At 41.7% G+C, this 22,231-nt stretch overlaps 1 protein-coding gene across 2 annotated transcripts in view; it reads left to right on the forward strand.

Moving 5' to 3' along the window:
* Positions 1–22,231, forward strand: part of LOC139383880 (ribokinase) — a 71,687-nt gene that overhangs the window by 8,892 nt on the left and 40,564 nt on the right. For both annotated transcript variants that reach the window (XR_011628800.1, XM_071128476.1), the window contains exon 2: positions 3,760–3,821. Coding sequence is in view for 1 of the 2 variants with exons in the window: in XM_071128476.1 (XP_070984577.1) it covers positions 3,763–3,821 (59 nt within the window). In the remaining variant the exon portion in view is untranslated. The remainder of the gene's footprint in view (positions 1–3,759; positions 3,822–22,231) is intronic.

Genomic DNA, 22,231 nt, shown 5'->3' on the forward strand with positions numbered 1-22,231 from the left:
TTGGAGAAAATATCCTTTCAATTTAATCAGCTTTGTTCAATTGTATTCTTCATGCTATAAAATAATGCCATGGAATTCTAAGAAGATCTTGTCTGCTAAATTAACTTGTGTAGCCCATAGCCAGATGAGGACCTAACATAAGGACTAGTATGCTATTCTGTTCTTCTGAATTAGACTACATTTTCTTCATATCATGTTTCTTTAGACTTGTCTAAAATAAATAATGGATTTATTATGAATGTGTAGACTATATTACATGGATTTATTAGACTTTTTAAAATGTAGATGTACCAAAAGGTCTGCATCAGTAGCTTGTAGGCTATTTTTGGAAGCCAGTAGATGCTAAATGTGTTTATGTTAATTAACGGTCAATTACCGTGAGACCGGCAGTTACCAGCTGACAAAATTTTGTGACCTCCACTGCCCTATTCACGCCCCTACCTTTTTTTAAGGTGTCTGTGTACTCCCAGTCATGTGAAATCCATAGATTAGGGCTTAATGATTTTATTTTAATTGACTTATTTCCTTATAAACTCAGCAAAAACATAAACGTCTTCTCATTTTCAGCAAACTATGACTTTAATTGCCTACCGTCTGTAAGCTGCACTCCACATTAGAGGTCGACCAATTAATCGGGATGGCCGATTAATTAGGGCCGATTTCAAGTTTTCATAACAATCAGAAATAGGTATTTTTGGGCCCCAATTTAAAAAAAATGTATTATTGTTTTTTGTAAAAAAATTGTAAAGAAAATACATAATAATGTTATACCTTTATTTAACTAGGCAAGTCAGTTAAGAACACATTCTTATTTTCAATGACGGCCTAGGAACGGTGGGTTAACTGCCTTGTTCAGGGGCAGAACGACCTTGTCAGCTCGGGGGATCCAATCTTGCAACCTTACAGTTAACTAGTCCAACACGCTAACCGCCTGCCTCTCATTGCACCCCACGAGGAGCCTGCCTGTTACACGAATGCAGTAGAAGCCAAGGTAAGTTGCTAGCTAGCATTAAACGTATCTTATAAAAACAAATAAATCAATCATAATCACTAGTTATAACTACACATGGTTGATGATATTACTAGTTTATCTAGCGTGTCCTGCGTTGCATATAATCGATGCAACGCTGGGGGATGAGCGCATTTGCGAAAAAAGCACAAACGTTGGACGACTGTACCTAACCATAAACACCGATGCCTTTCTTAAAATCAACACACAGAAGTATATATTTTTAAACCTGCATATTTAGCTAATAGAAATTCAGGTTAGGCAATATTAACCAGGTGAAATTGTGTCATTTCTCTTGCGTTCATTGCACGCAGAGTCAGGGTATATGCAACAGTTTGGGCAGCCTGGCTCATTGCGAACTAATTTGCCAGAATTTTACGTAATTATGACATAACATTGAAGGTTGTGCAATGTAACAAGAGTATTTAGACTTAGGGATGCCACCCGTTAGATAAAATACCGAACGGTTCCGTATTTCACTGAAATAGTAATCGTTTTGTTTTCGAAATGATAGTTTCCGGATTCGACCATATTAATGACCAAAGGCTCATACTATATTTCTGTGTGTTATTATGTTATAATTAAGTCTATGATTTGATAGAGCAGTCTGACTGAGCGATGGTAGGCAGCAGCAGGCTCGTAAGCATTCATTCAACAGAGCCAGCAGCTCTTCGCAAGCACAGCACTGTTTATGACTTCAAGCCTATCAGCCTAATGGCTGGTGTAACCAATATGAAATGGCTAGCTAGTTAGCTTTGTGTGCGCTAATAGCGTTTCAAACGTCACTCGCTCTGAGACTTGGAGTAGTTATTCCCCTTGGCTTTTGCCCCGCGGCTTTTGTGGAGCGATGGGTAACGCTGCTTCGAGTGTGGCTGTTGTCGATGTGTTCCTGGTTCGAGCGCAGGTATGGGCGAGGAGAGGGACGGAAGCTATACTGTTACACTGACAATACTATAGTGCCTATAAGAACATCCAATAGTCAAAGGTATATGAAATACAAATAGTATAGAGAGAAATAGTTATATAAATACTATATTAACTACAACCTAAAACCTCTTACCTTGGAATAATTGAAGTCTCATGTTAAAAGGAACCACCAACTTTCATATGTTCTCATGTTCTCAGCAAGGAACTCAAACGTTAGTTTTTTTACATGGCACAAATTGCACTTTTACTTCTCCAACACTTTGTTTTTGCATTATTTAAACCAAATTGAACATGTTTCATTATTTATTTCAGGCTAAATAGATTTTTATTGATGTATTATATTAAGTTAAAATAAGTGTTCATTCAGTATTGTTGTAATTGTCATTATTACAAATAAAGAAATAAAAATTGGCCGATTAATCTGTATCGGCCTTTTTTGGTCCTCCAATAATCGGTATCGGTATCTGCGTTGAAAAATCATAATCGGTTGACCTCTACTCCACATGTTCATTAATTGTTTATGGTTCATTGAACAAGCATGGGAAACAGTTTTAAACCCTTTACAATGAAGATCTGTGAAGTGATTTGGATTACTTTTGAATTATTTTTGAAAGACAGGGTCCTGAAAAAAAGGACTATTCTTTTTTTGCTGAGTTTATGAACTGTAACTCAGTAACAAAAAAATTGTTGCATGTTGCTTTTATATTTTTGTTCAGTGTAGGCTAACATTCCGGCTTCTATCATCCCCTCAGCTTTTTCTAAAAATAGATACAAAGTATTTGAAAATGTCTACATTTTTGTAATATAAAGTAGGCCTAAATTACCCCCATTGCATCATTTTATAGTTTATTTTATTGACACTTTTTCAAGTCATACAACTTTCCATGTCCATCCTTACGACACAACTAGTTCTAGGCTAATCTCCATGAATATATCACCTTTTGTGTCAGTTTAACCCAATGAAAAATCATTTTGCTCCCTTTGTTTTGTCAAGAAAGACCAGGTTGTAGTAGGCTAACTGAAAAGTTGACTTAACTCATTATGCAAGTAAACCAGAATCTGAGAGGGGGCCCCCTGTTTTGAGTGGTCGGACATGCTTGCTAAAATTGTATCTGCTGCAATAGGGGTAGCACAACTAACAGCCATGGCTGAGGAAGACAATATGCTCAGAAATGTGGGAGAATTTAGCCTAGCTGTCCTAGAGCCAGCGGCCAGGCTTTCTGAGCCTTTTTACTGCTGAGGAGATTTGAAAAGATTAACAGACAAGCATGAACTCCAATACATGCCAAGGATTGAATTAATTAAAGATTTTTCTGGGCTGTGTTCAGTCACGTGGTGTAGCATTGAAATAATCGCTGGGTTTAGATTGGCACCTGTCCAACTCTGAGAGAGCTGTGAATGCTCTATTTTTACCTTGTTCCAGTCAGTTCATGGTAATATGGCAAAGACTGAGTTTCTTTTGAGTGCAGTTTCAGTATGATATGTTATTGTTGCTTGAAATGCCCCTAGCAGTGAGTATACTCTACGATTAGCCTAGGCATAGTTCTAAAAATGTGTGAAGAACCAGCTAATTCTGTAAAATGTTTTTAAACCCCTAAATCACATTACAATAAATCTTTTCCTATACTCATGTTGGCTCCAATTATAAAAATGTCTGACCAGACTCTTAATGACGTGCCTAAGTAACCTTTGCTGAAAAGTGTGTTGCTGGGTCAAAGGGGAAGCTATGACAAATGTAATAATTTTGTTTGTACTTAAAGCTAAGCTAACAATAAATACATCTCTAAAGTATCCATTGCCTCCTGTGTGTCTCTCTCCAATAGACCATGACGGAGGAGGCTTTCGATGTGGTGGTGGTGGGTTCCTGTATGACTGACTTGGTCAGGTGAGTTAGTTACGCTATGCATCACATCACTGAGAGAGGGATTGGATCAGAATTTGCCCCAAAGTACTTTTGAGATCTTATGGGAACATTTTGTAGAAGTTATTGGGTCACATATCAACAATTCATCTGTAGTTTGAGATGTCAAAATATGTCACATGTAGTTCTATTTCAAATATATCTTCTCGATATTTCACTTGATTGAGATTCGCTCAGGTGGATTCTCTAACGGAAGTAGGCTACAAATCGCAGCGTCTGTTGGAGACAGACAGGTCGATTGGCGAATGAGGTGAGGCCCTCTCCTCTTCATAAGACGCCCCTTGTGCTGCCTCTGATCATTCTCGCCTCTCTTCCTTCACTCTAACTCCTGAAGCTCTCCTAAGCATGACTAGATTTTCTGTCTTCCTACTGAACTGTTCTCTGGTGAACCGCGCACTCTGCCAAACGTAGGACCCCACATCCTGTCGATAATGTTGAGTACTGACCGAAAGTAGTTTTGATTCCGCTATAATACATTTTTGACTCCTCATTCTCCGCTAGCGTCACAGGCTAGCTATCGAGACTTGGGTAGCCCACACCGTAAGACTACAGCTAACTTGGCTAGCTGGAATGCTAGCTAACCCCACAAAGGACTAGTTTTGCTCAAACAGACAGACGAAGTAAGCATGCGCTTTCTCCGGCTAGCATTGTACTAACTAGCTAGGCTGACGCTACTTAGCTTGTATTTTGCTCAAGGAAAACTTTTTCTCGGAGCCATGGAACCTGCTGCCCCTGCTATGGAATGGAGGGAACCAAGCAGGATTCATGCCCCTGCCTGACTACCGGCACACCCGCGTTTGTGTTGGATGACACTATCAGCCAAAGACCCATACGACTCATGTATTGTCTTCCTGGGGTGAGAGCACGCAGCAGCAGTGCTCGCTAATCCCAAGTACTGCATGCACTGCAAGCGTTTCAATGAAGGGGAAGGTGACCTCGTCATTGACGATAGCGAGGACGTGACTCACCTCATCCCAGAGGAGGAAGAGGAAGCCGAAAGGCCTTCTTCTACCCTCAGCGGAGCTTCAATACCCAACTACAGATAACGGCTTATCGATGTCTGAAACGGGCAGCATCCAGACTAAATAACGACTGGCCCAAACCCGTAGGGGGTAGAAGTGCTGAAATGGACTTACTCGACGAGAGGAGGCTCCCCTCTCGCACCACTCCAGGTAAACAACTCCTCCCGGTGGTCCCATCTTGTGTGGCGGAAGCCCAACTTAACTGGGACAAGACCCTAACCACTAAAGTACAGACCAAGTATATGGGTATATATGGGTATTCAGAATATGGAGTTGGCCCCCGAAGGTTGAGTCGTTGCTGGCCAGCCACCTCAATCCTTATGCCATGTCACAGACCGGCATCTCCCTCCATGGAAATGCGGAGCGCTTTTCCGCCTCCATCTTCCAAAAGGTATATGTGTCTGCCGCACGTTCAGTACGGGCATTCAAAATTAAAAGCTGATGGCATACCAAGACGATTTGCTTATGGAGATGCAACAACTCCTAGCAAACGGTATAGCCAACCAGGGCCTATGGTTGGAGATCTGTGTCATTGCAGACTTCACCCTACGAGCCTCCAGACGCGCCATCAAAGGCCGTAGGCGTGCCATGATCCTTGCTGTGGTGGGGGAGAGAGCCCTGTGTCTTGACTTGTCCAGCCTCTTGGAGATAGCTGCGGGAAGTAGGGGTGCTCTCTGAACAGACATAATTTTGCTCCAGAGGATCAATAGCCTCTAAAATAAATGGCTGTGGATTAAGTTTTATCACAAGCACTTACAGTCGGGAAGGCCGCAATTTGGGCAACATGTGCGCCTAATATAGAGCAGCTTGTTGCATTGTGTCCATAGATATAATCCAAGGAAGGATTTTGGAACTTCTAACCCTGGCACTTTGACTGTTAAACTCATGGGTACACTAGCAATGGCTGCCAGTCCTGACTTGAATGGGAACATCCCATCTATGGATTATATGTCTATGGTTGGTTGTGCTTCATCTTCATCATTGGGTGAATCAGTGTCACTGGAAAGTTTATTTTGTAGCTTATACTATATACAGTGCCTTCAGAAAGTATTCACACTCCTTGACTTTTTCCAAATGTTGTTGTGTTACAGCCTGAATTTAAAATGGATTAAATAAATATTTTTTTTGTCACTGACCTACACACAATACCGCATAATGTCAAAGTGGAATTATTCTTTTTTGAAATTTTTACAAATATTTGTTTTGTTGTTGAAATTTTTACAAATTGAGTCAATAAGTATTCAAACCCTTTTTATGGCAAGCCCAAATAAGTTCAGGAGTGAAAATGAGCTTAGCAACTATTTTTGAATAACTACCTCATCTCTGTACCCCACACTGTACCCAACACATACAACATACAAAGGTCCCTCAGTCGAGCAGGAACATTTCAAACACAGAATCAACCGCGAAGACCAGGGAGGTTTTCCAATGCCTTGCAAAGAAGGGCACCTATTGATAGATGGGTAAAAATAGAAGCAGACATTGAATATCTCTTTGAGCATGGTGAAGTTATTAATTACACTTTGGATGGTGTATCAATACACCCAGTCACTACAAAAATACATGCGTCCTTCCTAACTCAGTTTCCGGAAAGGAAAGAAACCACTCAGGGATTTCACCATGAGGCCAATGTTGACAGTTAGTTAGAGTTTAATGCCTGTGATAGGAGAAAGCTGAGGATGGATGAACAACATTGTAGTTATTCCACAATACTAACCTAATTGACAGAGTGAAAAGAAGGAAGCCTGTACAGAATAAAAATATTCTAAAACATGCATCCAGGAACTGAAGTAATACAACAACAAAAATGTGGCAAAGCAATTAACTTTATTACTCTGAATACATTGTGTTATGTTTGGGGCAAATCCATTACAACACATTACTGAGTACGACTCTCTATGTTTTCAAGCATAGTGGTGGCAGTATCATGTTATGGGTATGCTTGTAATCATTGAGGACTGGAGAGTTTTTCAGGATACAAAAATAAATGGAATATACCAGACACTGGGAGATGAATTCACTTTTCAGCAGGACTAAAAACAGGCAAAATACTTGTCCAGCCTCTCAGACATAGCCTTGGGAAGTAGGGGTATTGTTAGGTTACGGTGCATTCGGAAAGTATTCAGACCCTTTGACTTTTTACACATTTTGTTACGTTACAGCCTTATTCTAAAATGTATTATATTGTTATTCTTATTGTGTTACTTTTAATTTTTTAGCCTACTTAGTAAATATTTTATTTTTCTTGAACTGCACTGTTGGTTAAGGGCTTGTAAGTAAGCATTTCACGGTAAAGTCTACACTTGTTGTATTCGGCGCATGTGGCAAATAAAGTTTGATTTGACATTTGTTATGTCCAAACTTTTGGCATGTTCCATAAATTGTGGCCGTGAATCCGCCATAGAAATAGAAAGAAAGAGGATGATGCTCCAGTAATATGAATAGCCTAACTATTGAACGATTTGGACTAGATTTTACATTGTAATGGGCATGATGCAACCTTTGGTAGGCTGCTGGCAGACTGCGCTACAGCAATGCCAAGTTAGCCCATGCTCATGCCATGGTTCTCAGCTATGGGAAGTGAAATGATAGGTTACGATGACTTTTGCTCATGATCCACGCCGCAAATGACATGTAACAACACCTTCAGCTCATCGGACACGAAACAAAACACCAATACAAATGTAACAACAGCACAAAATAGATAAACACGTTTTTGGAATTTTATTTTGCAGTTGCCTTTTCATTATAGGATGGATACTTGTGATTTCTAGCTGCACCAATTAAAGCAGTGGAGCGTGGTCAAAACTATTCATCTTGGAGCGACGGGGAACGGGATTCCAAAATGCAATCATATCACACGCAAATGTACCATTTATAAAATGTTTCTATGCCGTTTATTAGGTATACCCATCAAGTACCGGGTTGGACCCACTTTGCCTCCAGAACAGTCTGAATTATTTGGGGCATGGAAACATTGCTCAATTGGTATCAGGGGACCTAACGTGTGCCAGGAAAACATTCCCCACACCGTTACATTATCGCCACCAGCCTGTACCGTTGACACCAGGCAGGATCGGGCCATGGACTCATGCTGCTTATACTCTGCCATCAGTATGACGCAAAAGGAAACAGGATTCGTCGGACCAGGCAATGTTTTTCCACTTCTCAATTGTCCAGTGTTGATGATCGCGTGCCCACTGGAGCCGCTTCTTCTTGTTTTTAGCTGATAGGAGTGGAACCCGGTGTGGTCGTCTGCTGTAATAACCCATCCGTGACAAGGGTCGATGAGTTGTGCGTTCCGAGATGCCGTTCTGCACACTACTGTTGTACTGCGCCGTTATTTGCCTGTTTGTAGCCTGCTTGGTAGCTTGCACGGATCTTGCCATTCTCATTCGACCTCTCATCAACGAGCTGTTTTCGTGCACAGGATTGCTGCTTACTGGATGTTTTGTGTTTGTCGCACCATTCTCAGTAAACCCTAGACACTGTTGTGCGTGAAAAGCCCAGGAGGCCGGACGTTTCTGAGATATTGGAACTGGCGCGCCTGGCACCGACAATCATACCACGCTCAGTCGCTTAGGTCACTTGTTTTGCCCATTCTAATGTTCAATAAATCCCAAATGGAAGGTAAACATTTTGGATGAAATCAGACAAAACAAGCTCAATAACTCAATGTGTCACATTCTGACCTTAGTTCTTTTGTTATGTCTTTGTTTTAGTATGGTCAGGGCGTGAGTTGGGTGGGTTGTCTAAGTTAGTTTTTATATGATTTGGTATTTCTGTGTTTGGCCTGGTATGGTTCTCAATCAGAGGCAGCTGTCAATCGTTGTCCCTGATTGAGAACCATACTTAGGTAGCCTGTTTTTCACCCTTGAGTTGTGGGGGATTGTTTTCTGTTTTGTGTCTACACCAGACAGGACTGTTTCGTTCATTCTCCTTTGTTATTTTGTTTAGTGTTCTCGTGATAATAAATTATCAATATGGACACTTACCACGCTGCACATTGGTCCTCACCTTCTTCCACCAACAACGGCCGTTACACAATGCATGTACACACTCCCATTGAATATGCATTCACCTGTATTTTGAATAGGCCTAGGATACATTTTTATTTACCCAGTTTGTCATTAGATTTACCATTCAAATATATGATTTGCATAATGTTATGTATACTGAACAAAAATATAAACATGTAACAATTTCAACAATTTTACTGAGTTACAGTTCATATAAGGAAATCAGTCAATTGAAATAAATTAATTAGACCCTAATCTATGGATTTCACATGACCTGGGAGGGCATAGGCCCACCCACTGGCGAGCCAGACCCAGCCAATCATAATTAGTTTTTCCACACAAAAGGGCTTTATTACAGACAGAAAAACTTATCAGTTCCATTAGCTGTTTGGGTGGCTGGTCTCAGACGATCCCGCAGGTGAAGAAGCCGGATGTGGAGGTTCTGGGCTGGCATGGTTTTTTAAGCTCACCGCTTTTTCTTGCTCGTAAGAGTGCAAGGAAGAGAGGCCTGCTTGAGAATGACCAGAGGCAGGGCGAGTGGTGTCTAATGAAGAGAAAAGGGGCTCATCTCATTCGCCACTCGAACATGTCTGTTTCCAACAAAGCTCTGTGATTGGTACTTCTATTAAAGAATCCGCCAGAACGAATCCCCATAATGTGAGATCTCACTCTTATACCATGGAGTTGTTGAATATTCCTCATTGATTTTACGGGCATTCTAGAGCATGTATTATTTCCATATAACGCATGGTATATTTGCACGGTAGAATTCAATGGTTATAGTTCATTAATACATATTTTGTTTGACCTGCTTTTGAAAGCAAACGTCGAATTGGAAGCAGTATTGGTTTTGTTGAATTCGATTTTATAACGGGAAACTAGGACTGATGGTTTGGTTAGCCAAACGACCAAGTCTGTTTGTTTAGTTACCAAGGCAACTACTGTAGCTAACTAGTAAACTTGCTAGCTACTTCAGTGTATGTTGAACACATTTCTACCGCCAAAATGAACACATTTCTAGTCGTAAATGTGTTAAATCAACTCTGGGCTATGCGTTCTATTGAAAATAATGAACGAATGAACGTAAATGTGTCAAATCAACTCGGGGCTATGCGTTCTATTGAAAATAATGAACGAGGCTAGCGGGTCGTGGCTAATGAACGAGGCTAGCGCGTCGTGGAATACTTCACACCTCGTTCATTATTTTCAATAGAACGCATAGCCCCGAGTTGATTACCCCTTACATATTATCATAGAACAGGGGTTATACAAGTAACCCTACATTTTTTTAAATGTGGGTCCTGGTTCTGAGCCATGGCATATACATTATTTAACTGCCAAAGAACTGTTCATCCTCATGTTATCTTCTGCAACTGACAGCCACACATCTTTGTTGTGCTTGAAAAAGCTTTATTAGTCGTTCTGGCTCATACACATCACATTGTGATGGAAACATGGAATGGCCTATTTTCTGGGCCGATGACAACCATGTGACTCTAAACCCTTTTAGGTATGGTCTAACACGCTATGTGCATCTTTTTAGTCTATATTTACCATCAGTTGTCATGGAAAGTTTTTACGCAAAAGCCAAGGGGTAATATTGGGAAGGGTGTTTCCAGCATGGCTCGAAATGGATGAAGCCCTATACAGACACATATAAGGGAACTGCCCTGTTCCTCCACCCCTGCCTGGGTTATTAATTCCATAGGAATCTAGTCATTCTATTTCTATGATTAATACCGCTGTCCCCAGACACAATCACCAGATTAGACTACTGTCACGTAACGTAGGCATGAGGCGGATGGAGGCGTAACTTCATCCAGAGGTATAAAGACCCTGAAGGGCCACATCAGAAAGGCAAGGAGGACTAGGTTTCAAATAACATTTTGTTGGTCACATACACATGTTTAGCAGATGTTATTGCGGGTGTAGCGAAATGCTTGTGTTTCTAGCTCCAACAGTGCAGTAATATCTAACAAGTAATATCGAACAATTTCACAACAATACACACAAATCTAAGTAAAGTGTGGAATGGAATTAAAGATATATAAATATATGGATGAGCAATGTCAGAGCGGCATAGACTAAAATACAGTAGAATAGAATACAGTATATACATATGAGATGAGTAATGCAAAATATGTAAACATTATTCAAGTTACTAGTGTTCCATTTATTAAAGTGGCCAGTGATTTCAAGTCTATGTATATAGGCAGCAGCCTCTAATGTGCTAGTGATGGCTATTTGACAGCCTGATGGCCTTGAAATAGATGTTTTTCAGTCTCTCAGTCCCAGCTATGATGCACCTGTACTGACCTCGCCTTCTGGATGATAACGAGGTGAACAGGCCGTAGCTCGGTTGGTTGTTGTCCTTGATGATCTTTTTGGCCTTCCTGTGACATCGGGTGCTGTAGTTGTCCTGGAGGGCAGGTAGTTTGCCCCCTGTGATGCGTTGGGGCAGACCTCACCACCCTCTGGAGAGCCCTGCGGTTGCGGGCGGTGCAGTTGCCGTACCAGGTGGTGATACAGCCCGATAGGATACTCTTAATTGTGCATCTGTAAAAGTTTGAGGGTTTTAGGTAGTGATGCACCGATATGATATTTTTGGCCGATACCCAAAAATGATATTTTCCTTGCCAAAAAAAAAAACGATACCGATAACCGATGTTTTACATTTCTGTTGCCTTTTAAGCATTCTAGTACAGTTAAATAGTTAACACACACAGCAGCGGTCTAAGGCACTGCATCTCAGTGCAAGAGGCGTAACTACAGTCCTTGGTTCGAATCCAGGGTCTATCACATCCTTGATTGGGTTTCGTGTCTCAAAAATATTGTCTTGCATTTTAAAATGATAAGGGACCAAATATTGTAAAACTGTTCAATGCAACATCTTAGCATCACAACTTTGAGAAGGAAGTGAATATATTGGCTTTTTCTCCACAGTTGGCAACACTGTATCACTCATACCACAAATATGCTGAAAAAAATATGTAAACGCAACATGTAAAGTGGTGGTCCAATGTTTCATGAGCTGAAATAAAAGACCCCAGAAATGTTCCATACGCACAAGAAGCTTATTTCTCTCAAATTTTTAGCACAAATATGTTTACATTCCTGTTAGTGAGCATTTCTCATTTGCCAAGATAATCCATCCACCTGACAGGTGTGGCTTATCAAGAAGCTGATTAAACAACATGGTCATTACACAGGTGCACCTTGTGCTGGGCACAATAAAAGGCCACTAAAATGTGCCGTTTTGTTTTGTCACATAACACAATGCCACAGATGCCTCAAGTTTAGAGGGAGTGTGCAATCGAAATGCTGACTGTAGAAATGTCCACCAGAGCTATTGCCAGATAATTTAATTTTAATTTCTCGACCATAAGCCGCATCCAACATCTTTTTAGAGAATTTGGCACTGCGTCCAACCGGCCTCACAACTGAAGACCACGTGTAACCAAGCCAGCCCAGGACCTCCACATTTGGCTTCTTCACCTGCGGGATTGTCTGAAGGGGAGCTGAGGCGTATTTCTGTCTGTAATAAAGCTCTTTGTGGAGAAAAACTCATTCTGATTGGCTGGGCCTGGCCCCCCAGTGGGTTAGGGCCTAATCAATGTATTTAAACTGACTGATGTCCTTATATGAACTGTAACTCAGTAAAATCTTTGAAATTGTTGCATGTTGAGTTTTTATATTTTTGCTTAGTATACTTGGCTTCCAATATCACCTGTACCACAAATCCTGTTTGGTTTTCATAGGCTAGGTTAGAAGACAGACACTGATCCATTGATCTGCCTGTTGACTGGTGATGTGGATATGACCTCATCAGTAAAACCTAATTAACTCCATTGAGACCAAGGATTCAACTTGGTCATCATGACACCATGATCCCATTTAATTGATACCCGACTGTTGCTGTTATATCATCTCAGTAGATGTGGTGTGAACAGTGTAGTGAAAATGTCCTTCCCACACATGTTGTATCATCATCTCAAGTACAATTGAGTAGTGTATGAGCACACATAAGTGAGACAACATTTGTCGCCCTGAAGTAGGCTTAGGCTACCTTTGCAAAGTGTTGTGCAACACAACAGGTGTTAAACAGAACAATAGATTATTTACAGTCTATCGCTTACATAAAATATGTCTATGTGGATGTCCATGCAAATGTACTGTTCTGTTATAGGTCACCGTTCAAGTCACATTTGCCCTTTCTGTGTTTTCAGTTGAGTAACTACACAACCTTACAATTTTCATCTCATTCCCCCCCCCCAACCTTTATCTGTAACTGTGGCGAAAGTGATCCCACCCCCAGTTATCAAAAACACACGGACACGCTCACTGACGGTTTTGATCATTTTAGGCAACCTCTTTAAAGGGCAGGAGGAGCTGCATCAATTAGGCCCTTACAGTACTACTGACGGGAAGAGACTGTGTTTTGGGTCTTTTTCGTGGGGGGGGGAGTGTGGGAGGGAGGGAGTTAGGGGGGGTGGAGGGTACTTGAAAACTTGAAATACATTTTCCACCCCATCAAAGTGATATGCATGGCTTTGAAGTTGGAAATCCAGTTGCCTGAATGTGCCAATGTTTGGGTGGTTGTGACACAGTCCCCCTCTCCCCACCTCCACTTGTCTTTCCCCTGACTTTGTCTCCTCTCTCTCTTTCCTCTCTGATGTGGCCTCTCACACTAGAAACCCCACACTGTCAAAGCCAGACAGCGCCCCCTGCTGCCGTCCCCATCCACAGCTCCCTGATGTGAGATATGGAGCTGGTGTGATGTGGAGCAGTGTGATGGATTGTGTTGATATAGGCTAGCCTAGATGGGCTAGATGGTGCATTTCACTAGTTCTAAGGGAACTCATCCACCTCCAATGTATAGCAGCAGCCACCTGTGTTTGTGGCTCTGGATAGACATTGCCCCTAAAAGACAGCGGAACAGCTTACCATCTTAACAAACCCTCCTAACCAACCTTATAGTGTTTTCAGCTTGCGGTATAGACATTTTTACACCTGCTACCAGATGCAACCTATGAGGGCTGTTGACATTGGCCAATATGAGCCATTTCTGTAGGTGAGGGGAAATTACCTAAGTAGTTAATAAGGAAACATTTTTTTCTCAGTATTTCACACCTCTTTCCTCACACCTCACCTCGACCTTCCCCTCACCTCTTCCTTCTCTCACTCTACCTCTCTCTGACTAGTGAAAGTGAAAAGAGCTCTTATTTTTTTAAATTACATACACCGGATAGGTGCAGTAAAATTGTTGTTTTACCTGGTCAGCCTGGTAGTACGGTGCCTCTGGAGATAATTAGGGTTAAGTGTCTTACTCAAGGGCACATTGGCAGATTTTTCATCTTGTCAGCTCAGGTATTCGAACCAGTGACCTTTAGGTTACTGGCCAAATGCTTTAACAGCTAGTCTACCTTCCGCCCTATATATCCTGTCCTATCTTATCCTACACAGCATGACCATATAAGGCCTTCCTGTTTTTAAATAACTTTTCTTTGTAAAGTCATTATACCTTTTTGATAATCTATTCTATATTGAAGCACTACTAGGTTACGTGAACCTATGTGTCTGCTGCAAAGGAATTAAGTAAATGGTCCAAAGTTAGCAGTGTTTGCACAATCCTCAGTCCCTCCTTCTAAAAGTCATAAACGTTACTGATCCGATGCGGTAATAGTTCTCAGGCTACTTCTGCGTCTGAACCATCTGCGCGTTCCAAAGGTTAGCCGCCACTCAGTGGTTTAAATGTAAAGCAAATGTTTTTTTCCGGTGCTGCACAAAAAATAACAAGCTTCACCGAACACTTGTGATGGCCTTTTGGTGGCGTGGGAGAAAACAGACGGGTTGGAGTTGAGCTTTAGCACATAGCCAACCTTTTGGTTGGCGTGCTCGCAAACACACAGACAATGGACTAGTGTCTGGTGATGGAGGGGCTGTGGTTTACCCAACCTGGCAATCACCTGTTGAAAGCCAACCAGCCAAGCCAAGCCAACCAGTAGTCGTGGTCAGATGCCAATAAAGGCGGGACTGGAATCTGTGTGTGTGTGCATGTGTGTGTGTGTGTGCGTACCTGCGTGTGATTGTATGTATGTGTACTTGCAGTTACTATGCTTGGCCCACACACTCTCACACCATACCCCCTCATACAAGTGTAAACACTTTCACCACCCTGCTTCCTCTCTCTCTCTGAGAGAGACAGATACCTTATTGAGTATATGTGGAATCTGAGAATATACAATTCTCATGATTTGTTTTTCTAATGGACTGTAGATGCATTATGTAAACATACTGTAATAACAAAAGTGTGAGACTATATGGTTTCTTCTACATAGTAGATTTTAATGTGTGGCTGATGACACATAAAGGAGAGCAATTATAGGCATGGTACACATGGATAAGTTCTATAGGCTAACATTGATTCGTACATACACATGTTTTAACAAATCATGATTCATATGTTGTCTCAGAGTACTTTTTTTCTGAAAGGCATTGTCCTAACAAGGAAAGGACATAAGACATAGGACATGATTCATCAAAACCACTTAACATATGGACTCCCATATGTTCGCCCTTATTTTGGTTTCGACCAAAACAACCTCAAATCTCCTGCATGAACGCTGAGGTTACTGGAAATCCTGAGGTTGTGAAAAACAACAAAGAGCTATTTTTATGTGGATTTACTGTAACTCCCTAGTTTCTCAACCACCACACCTGCTAATTAACACACACACACACACACACACACATCCAAACTGTATACACACACACTTCACACATACCCAAATCTCAATAATAGCTAAGTTTATCATCCTAGTCTTGCCACCAACAAACCCTCTGACCCTGGAGAAGGAAGAGCCTTGTAACTCTGTGATTGGAGGAGAGGGCAGACAGACAGCTCTCTAGCCTGGGGGAGAGAGGGCGGGGTAAGCATGACCCAACCTGTAGTGTCAAGGCATTAGTGACATTAGCCCTAACAGGGCTCACTTCAACACCATCATCCTGGAAACCTTAGACCCACTCCAATTCACACACCGCCCCAACAGATCCACAGATGACACAATCTCAGTCGCACTCCACACTGCCCTTTACCACCTGGACAAAAGGAACACCAATGTGAGAATGCTATTCATTGACTACAGCTCAGCGTTCAACACCATAGTGCCCACAAAGCTCATTACTAACGACCCTGGGACTAAACACCTCCCTCTGCAACTGGATCCTGGACTTCCTGATGGTCTTTCCCCCAGGTAGTAAGGGTAAGCGAACAACACATCTGCCACGCTGATCCTCAACACGGGGGCCCCTCAGGGGTGCATGCTTAGTCCCCTCCTGTACTCCCTGCTCACCCACAACTGTGTGGCAAAGCACGACTCCAACATCACCATTAAGTTTGCTGACGACACAACGGTGGTAGGCCTGATCACCGACAAAGGAGGTCAGAGACCTGGCAGTGTGGTGCCAGGACAGCAATATCTCAACATTAGTTGTGAAGAGGGCATGACAATGCCTTTCCCCCTCAGGAGACTGAGAAGATTTGGCATGGGTCCCCAGATCCTCAAAAGGTTATATAGCTACACCATTGAGAGCATCCTGACCAGTTGCATCGCCGCCTGGTATGGCAAATGCTCGGCATCCGACCGTAAAGTGCGTACAGCCCAGTACATCACTAGGGCCAAGCTTCTTGCCATCCAGGGCATATATACTAGGCGGTGTCAGAGGAAGGCCCAAAACATTGTCAAAGACTCCAGTTACCCAAGTCATAGACTGTTCTGGTACCGGAGCACCAAGTCTAGGTCCAAAAGGCTCCTTAACAACTTCTACCCCCAAGCCATAAGACTGCTGAACAATTAATCAAATGGCCACCCAGGCTGTTTGCATTGACGACCCCCCCCCCCCCCCCCCCCTACACTGCTGCTAGTCGCTGTTTATTATCTCGACTAACCTGTACCCACGCACATTGACTCAGTACCGGTACCCCCTGTATATAGCCTCATTATTGTTATTTTATTGTGTTACTTTTTATTTTATATTTTTTGCATTCAGCGCATGTGACATACATTTAGAATTTATTTGATTTGACATAGTCATGTCAAAGCAGCTGTTTGCGTCTATGACCAGCACTGACTGAGCAACTTGCATTCAACTGCACCTTAGTCCAGGGCTAAGCGAGTGTTCACACTTGCACATTCTGAAGAGGGCTAGCACCAATCGTAGCCCATGGCTAGCTGGCCCTGCTCCAGAGCAGGGTGAGTTAGCACTGACTTTTTGAGGAGCCCCATAAACACAGTGCCAAAATAACCAGTATAAAACATGGTGAACAACACCTAGAATGCTCACTGTCCAATCACAAAAGCTGCACATTCACTTAATTGATATACAGTGCATTCGGAAAGTATTCAGAGCCTTTGACTTTTTCCACATTTAGTTAATTACAGCCTTATTCTAAAATTGATTAAACTCACTGGACTCTAACCACACACTCACACATACTACACTGACACTCCAATACAAAAAAAAAATCAGAGCTGGCCGCCCGGCCAAACTGAGCAGTCGGGGGAGAGGGGCCTTGGTCAGGGAGGTGACCAAGCTCCAAGGAATGTGTCGAGGTACCACCAAGTCACTCTGACAGAGTTCTAGAGTTCCTCTGTGAAGATGAGCGAACCTTCCAGAAGGACAACCATCTCTGCAGCACTCAACCAATCAGGCCTTTATGATAGAGTGGCCAGACGGAAGCAATTCCTCAGTAAAAGGCACACGACAGCCCGGTTGGAGTTTGTCAAAAGCACCGAAAGACTCTCAGACCATGAGATACAAGGTTTTCTGGTCTGATGAAACCAAGATTGAACTATTTGGCCTGAATACCAAGCGTCACTTCTGGAGGAAACCTGGCACCATCCCTACAGTGAAGCATGGTGGTGGCAGCATCGTGCTGTGTGGATGTTTTTCAGTGGCAGGGGCTGGGAGACTAGTCAGGATCGAGGCAAAAATGAACAGAGCAAAGTACAGCGAGATCTTGGATGAAAACCTGCTCCAGAGCGCTCAGGAACTCAGACGGGCTAAGGTACACCTTCCAACTGGACAACGACCATAAGCACCCAACCAAGACAACGCAGGAATGGCTTCGGGACAGGTCTCTGAATGTCCTTGAGTGGCCCAGGCGGAGCCCGGACTTGAACCCAATCTAAGATCTTTGGAGAGACTTGAAAATAGCTGTGCAGCAACGCTTTCAATCCAGCCTGACAGTTTGAGAGGATCTGGGAGAAACTCCCCAAATACAGGTGTGCCACCCTTGTAGCGTCTTTCCCAAGAAGACTCGATGCTGCCAAAGGTGCTTCAACAAAGTACTGAGTAAAGGGTCTGAATACTTATGTAAATGTGATATTTCAGTTTTTTACTTTTAATTCATAAAAGTATGGGGTATTGTGTGTAGATTGATGAGGAGGAAAAAAGAATAAGACTAAAGTAACAAAATGTGGAAAAAGTCAAGGGGTCTGAATACTTTCCGAAGGCACTGTAGATAAACTATCTTGGTAAATAGTGTGGTCTACAGCTTATCATGAGGTACTCTAACTCAGGCAAGGAAAACCTTGAGACTTTCTTAATATTAGGGATCGCGCACTAGCTGTTGTTGACAAAAGGCTATAGGATAGCCTCAAGCGGAGCTCATCCAGTTTATTCTCCAGTGATTCCACATTTGCCAGTTGAACAGGGGGCAAAGGTGGATTATCCACTCGCCGACGCAAAATCGCCAGGCATCCGGCTCTTCAACCTCTGTAACTGCGTCTCTTCATACCAATGATGTGGGTTTAGGCCTGGTCCGGGAGGAGCAGTAAATCTTTGCTTCCGACTCATTAAAGAAAAAATCCTCATCCAGTTCGAGGTGAGTAATTGCTGTTCTGATGTCCAGAAGCTCTTTTCGGTCATAAGAAACGGTGGCGGAAACATTATGTATAAAAAAAGTTTAAATCAGCACAGAAAAACACAAACTAGCACAATTGGTCAGGAGCCCATAAAACGGCGGCTGTCCCCTCCGGCGCCATCCAGATGCAGCACTTAGAATATTTGAAAATGTATTTTTGCCAATAATTGACAAACATATACTTGTTAAGAAACTAACTGTGAGAACTGTTAGAGCCGTATGGATCGATGATGAATTGAAAAATTGCATGGTTGAAAGAAATTATGCAAAAAAGTCAGGCTACTCAGCAGATTGGTTGGCATAGTGTCAATTGAGAAATTGTGTGACTAAACTTAACAAACAAAAAATACTAATTATATTACCAAAACAAGATAAATGACATAAAAAACCATGGGAAAACTTTGTAGCACCTTCAATTATATTATGGGCAGAAAACCCAATTAATCTCCATTATTCATTGAAGTTGATGGGTCATTTATAACAAAACCTTTCTTATAGCCAATTATTTCAATGACTATTTCACTAGTAAAGTGGACAAACTGAGAAGTGAAATGACAACATTGAACAGTGAACCATCATAGTTGTGTATTGAAGATCTATGAAAGAGAAGGACTGCTGTTTTCAATTTGGTCAAGTTAGTGTGGGAGAGGTGGAACAGCTATTGTTATCCATCATTATACAACGAGTGGGTCTAATCCTGAATGCTGGTTAAATCTGCATTCCAGCCGGTGTCTATTCCACATGTTATCACAGACGAAATCTATGACATTAAAATGCCTATTTACTCTGTTCCATCTGACTGTGCAATCCATTGTCTCATCAGCCCAGCCAGGGAATTTATAAACTTGATCTCCACTATAAAAAGCATCGAGACATTATCTAATTTCTTTTAGACTAACATTTAGTTTTCAACAGCAGAGATTTGTATAAACCTTGCTGTCTGTCCCGCCGACATTTGCAACATTGTTTCAATATTCAAATTCGATCTCCAGCTGTCCCATAGTAATGAACGTTTCTCAGCCGGTCGAAATCATGAAACATTTTCATGCAGCTAGTTTGCAGTCTTTCCAGCTTCAGTTTGAAGTGATTGTGTTAGCTGTGTAGTTGGCTAGCTCCTCTGATCAACAGTGTCCTGACGAGAGCACATTTTCTATGCCAGGCGAAATCGCCCCTCATTAGGTCATTGTTATGTATCCAAATAAATGTCACTAGAAAACAGCAAATGCAGCTATTGTTGTTATTCTGGCTGCACTGTTTGATGGGACTGTAGGTTAGCCATAGTTGGCTAGCTAGCAAGCGAGGGACAAGAACATTGCCAGCCAGTATGGCTATGGTCGGGTTTATACAGAACAAAAAGAATGAACAACTGGGTCGCGTTTCTAGCAACTGACCCGATAGAACAAACAACCAGCCGGCTTGGATAGCAACCCTAGATGTGTAGGGACTAAATATTGTGGAAGGATGAAATAGTAAGAATAAATTCATCAAAATAAAGTTTTTAATGAAAATATGTCAATCATTATTTGAATATGTTGGTAACCCGTTGTATAAAAGTGATAATGCCCTCGAAGCCAGTGTTTGAAGGATATATTGGCACGGTTTGCCGGTTCTCGACTTCGTCTCCGGCCTAACAACACCCTTGCCAATATATCCTTCAAACACCAGCTTCTCGGGCATTATCACTTAAATAATGATAAGCCACCAGGTATAGACAACCTTGATGGGAAACTATTGAGAATATTAGCAGACTGTATTGCCACCCCTATTTGCCATCTTTAACCAAAGCCTAAAGGAGTGTGTGTGTGTCCACAGGCGTGGAAGGAAGCTTAAGTAATTCCACAACCTACAAACAGTAAAAATCCCTTTGCTGGCTCTATCAGCTGCCCAATCAGTTTGCTGCCTGTTCTTAGTAAACTGATGGAGAAGAATTGTGTTTGCACAAGTTAACTACTGACGTTCAGCATGCATATAAGGCAGGGCACTCAACTTGTACTGCACAGACTCAGATGACTGATGATTGGCTAAAAGATACAGATAATAAGATTATAGTTGAAGCTGTATTGTTAGATTTCAGTGCAGAATTAGATGTTATTGATCATCATGTATTATTGAAGAAAAAAAACTAACTTGTTATGGCTTTAAATCACTTGCCATCACATGGTTGGAGAGTTATTTATCCAATAGAACTCAGAGATTATTCTTCAATGGAAGCTTCTCTAACATCAGATATGTATATTATGGAATCCCTCAGGGCAGTTGCATTTTCATAAATAATTTGTCACTTGTTTTACAAGAAGCTAAAATGACTATGTACGCTGATGATTGGACACTCGACACATCAGCAACTACAGCCAGTGAGCTCACTGAGACTCTTAGCAAGGAGTTACAGTCACTGTCAGAATGGGGAATGAACTATAAACCAGTCATTAAAAAAAACCCACTGAGGGTGGATTGCACCAACATGGTGTAAATTCATCTAGGATTAGAGCTAATCTAGGTTTTGTAAATTTAGGTTCATAATTCATCAGAGATGTGTTGCACCACTTCATTTTAAATCTAGATCAGTAAATCTATGATTAACGGTTTTAAACTATGATTGGTGTGTAAATAGTTTTTTTGTTGTCTCTTGGTGTCTTTCCTATATATAACTTTATTTATTTTTTCATTTTAATATAATATCTTATGTTGTTCTTGTATATTACTGTTCTGTACTTCGTCATGCATTTGTACATTTTATGTGGACCCTAGGAAGAGTAGCTGCTGCGTGTGCAGTAGCTAATGAGTATGCTAATAAACTAACTTAAATTATTGCTCAGCAGAGAGAGAAAATGTCAGAGATAGAATGTTGATCGCATGTTGTGCTTGTCCGCTAGCCCAGTGCTTTGTAATACAATTGTGAATCCTTAGCCCAGGGCTAAAGCTTAGCCCAGTGTTAACAAATGCTTTTGTGAACAAAGGGCTAAGTTAACCTAGGGCCAGTCTAGCCTGGGGCTAAGAACAATGCAGGGGAACAGGATTCAAGTTTTGATTGTCACATGCACAAGTACAGTGAAATACTTAACTTGCAAGCCCTTCCGAACAGTGCAGTAATCAATATCAAAATAGTTTACCTAAAAAAAAAACACAAGACATAAGAGGGGAAGAAAACAGGACAATGTAAGCTATATACAGGGTCAGTACCAAATGTACATTGTGCATGGATACTGGAGTAGTTTAGGTAGATACAGTGCATTCTGAAAGTATTCAGATCTTTTTCCACGTTTTGTTACGTTACAGCCTTATTAAAATAAATATTTACTTTGCTCCGTTCATTTTTTCCTCGATCCTGACTAGTCTCCCAGTCCCTGCCACTGAAAAACATCCCCACAGCATGGTGCTGCCACCACCATGCTTCACCGTAGGGATGGT

This window comes from Oncorhynchus clarkii, chromosome 25, assembly GCF_045791955.1.
Source record: "Oncorhynchus clarkii lewisi isolate Uvic-CL-2024 chromosome 25, UVic_Ocla_1.0, whole genome shotgun sequence".
Lineage (NCBI taxonomy): Eukaryota > Metazoa > Chordata > Actinopteri > Salmoniformes > Salmonidae > Oncorhynchus > Oncorhynchus clarkii.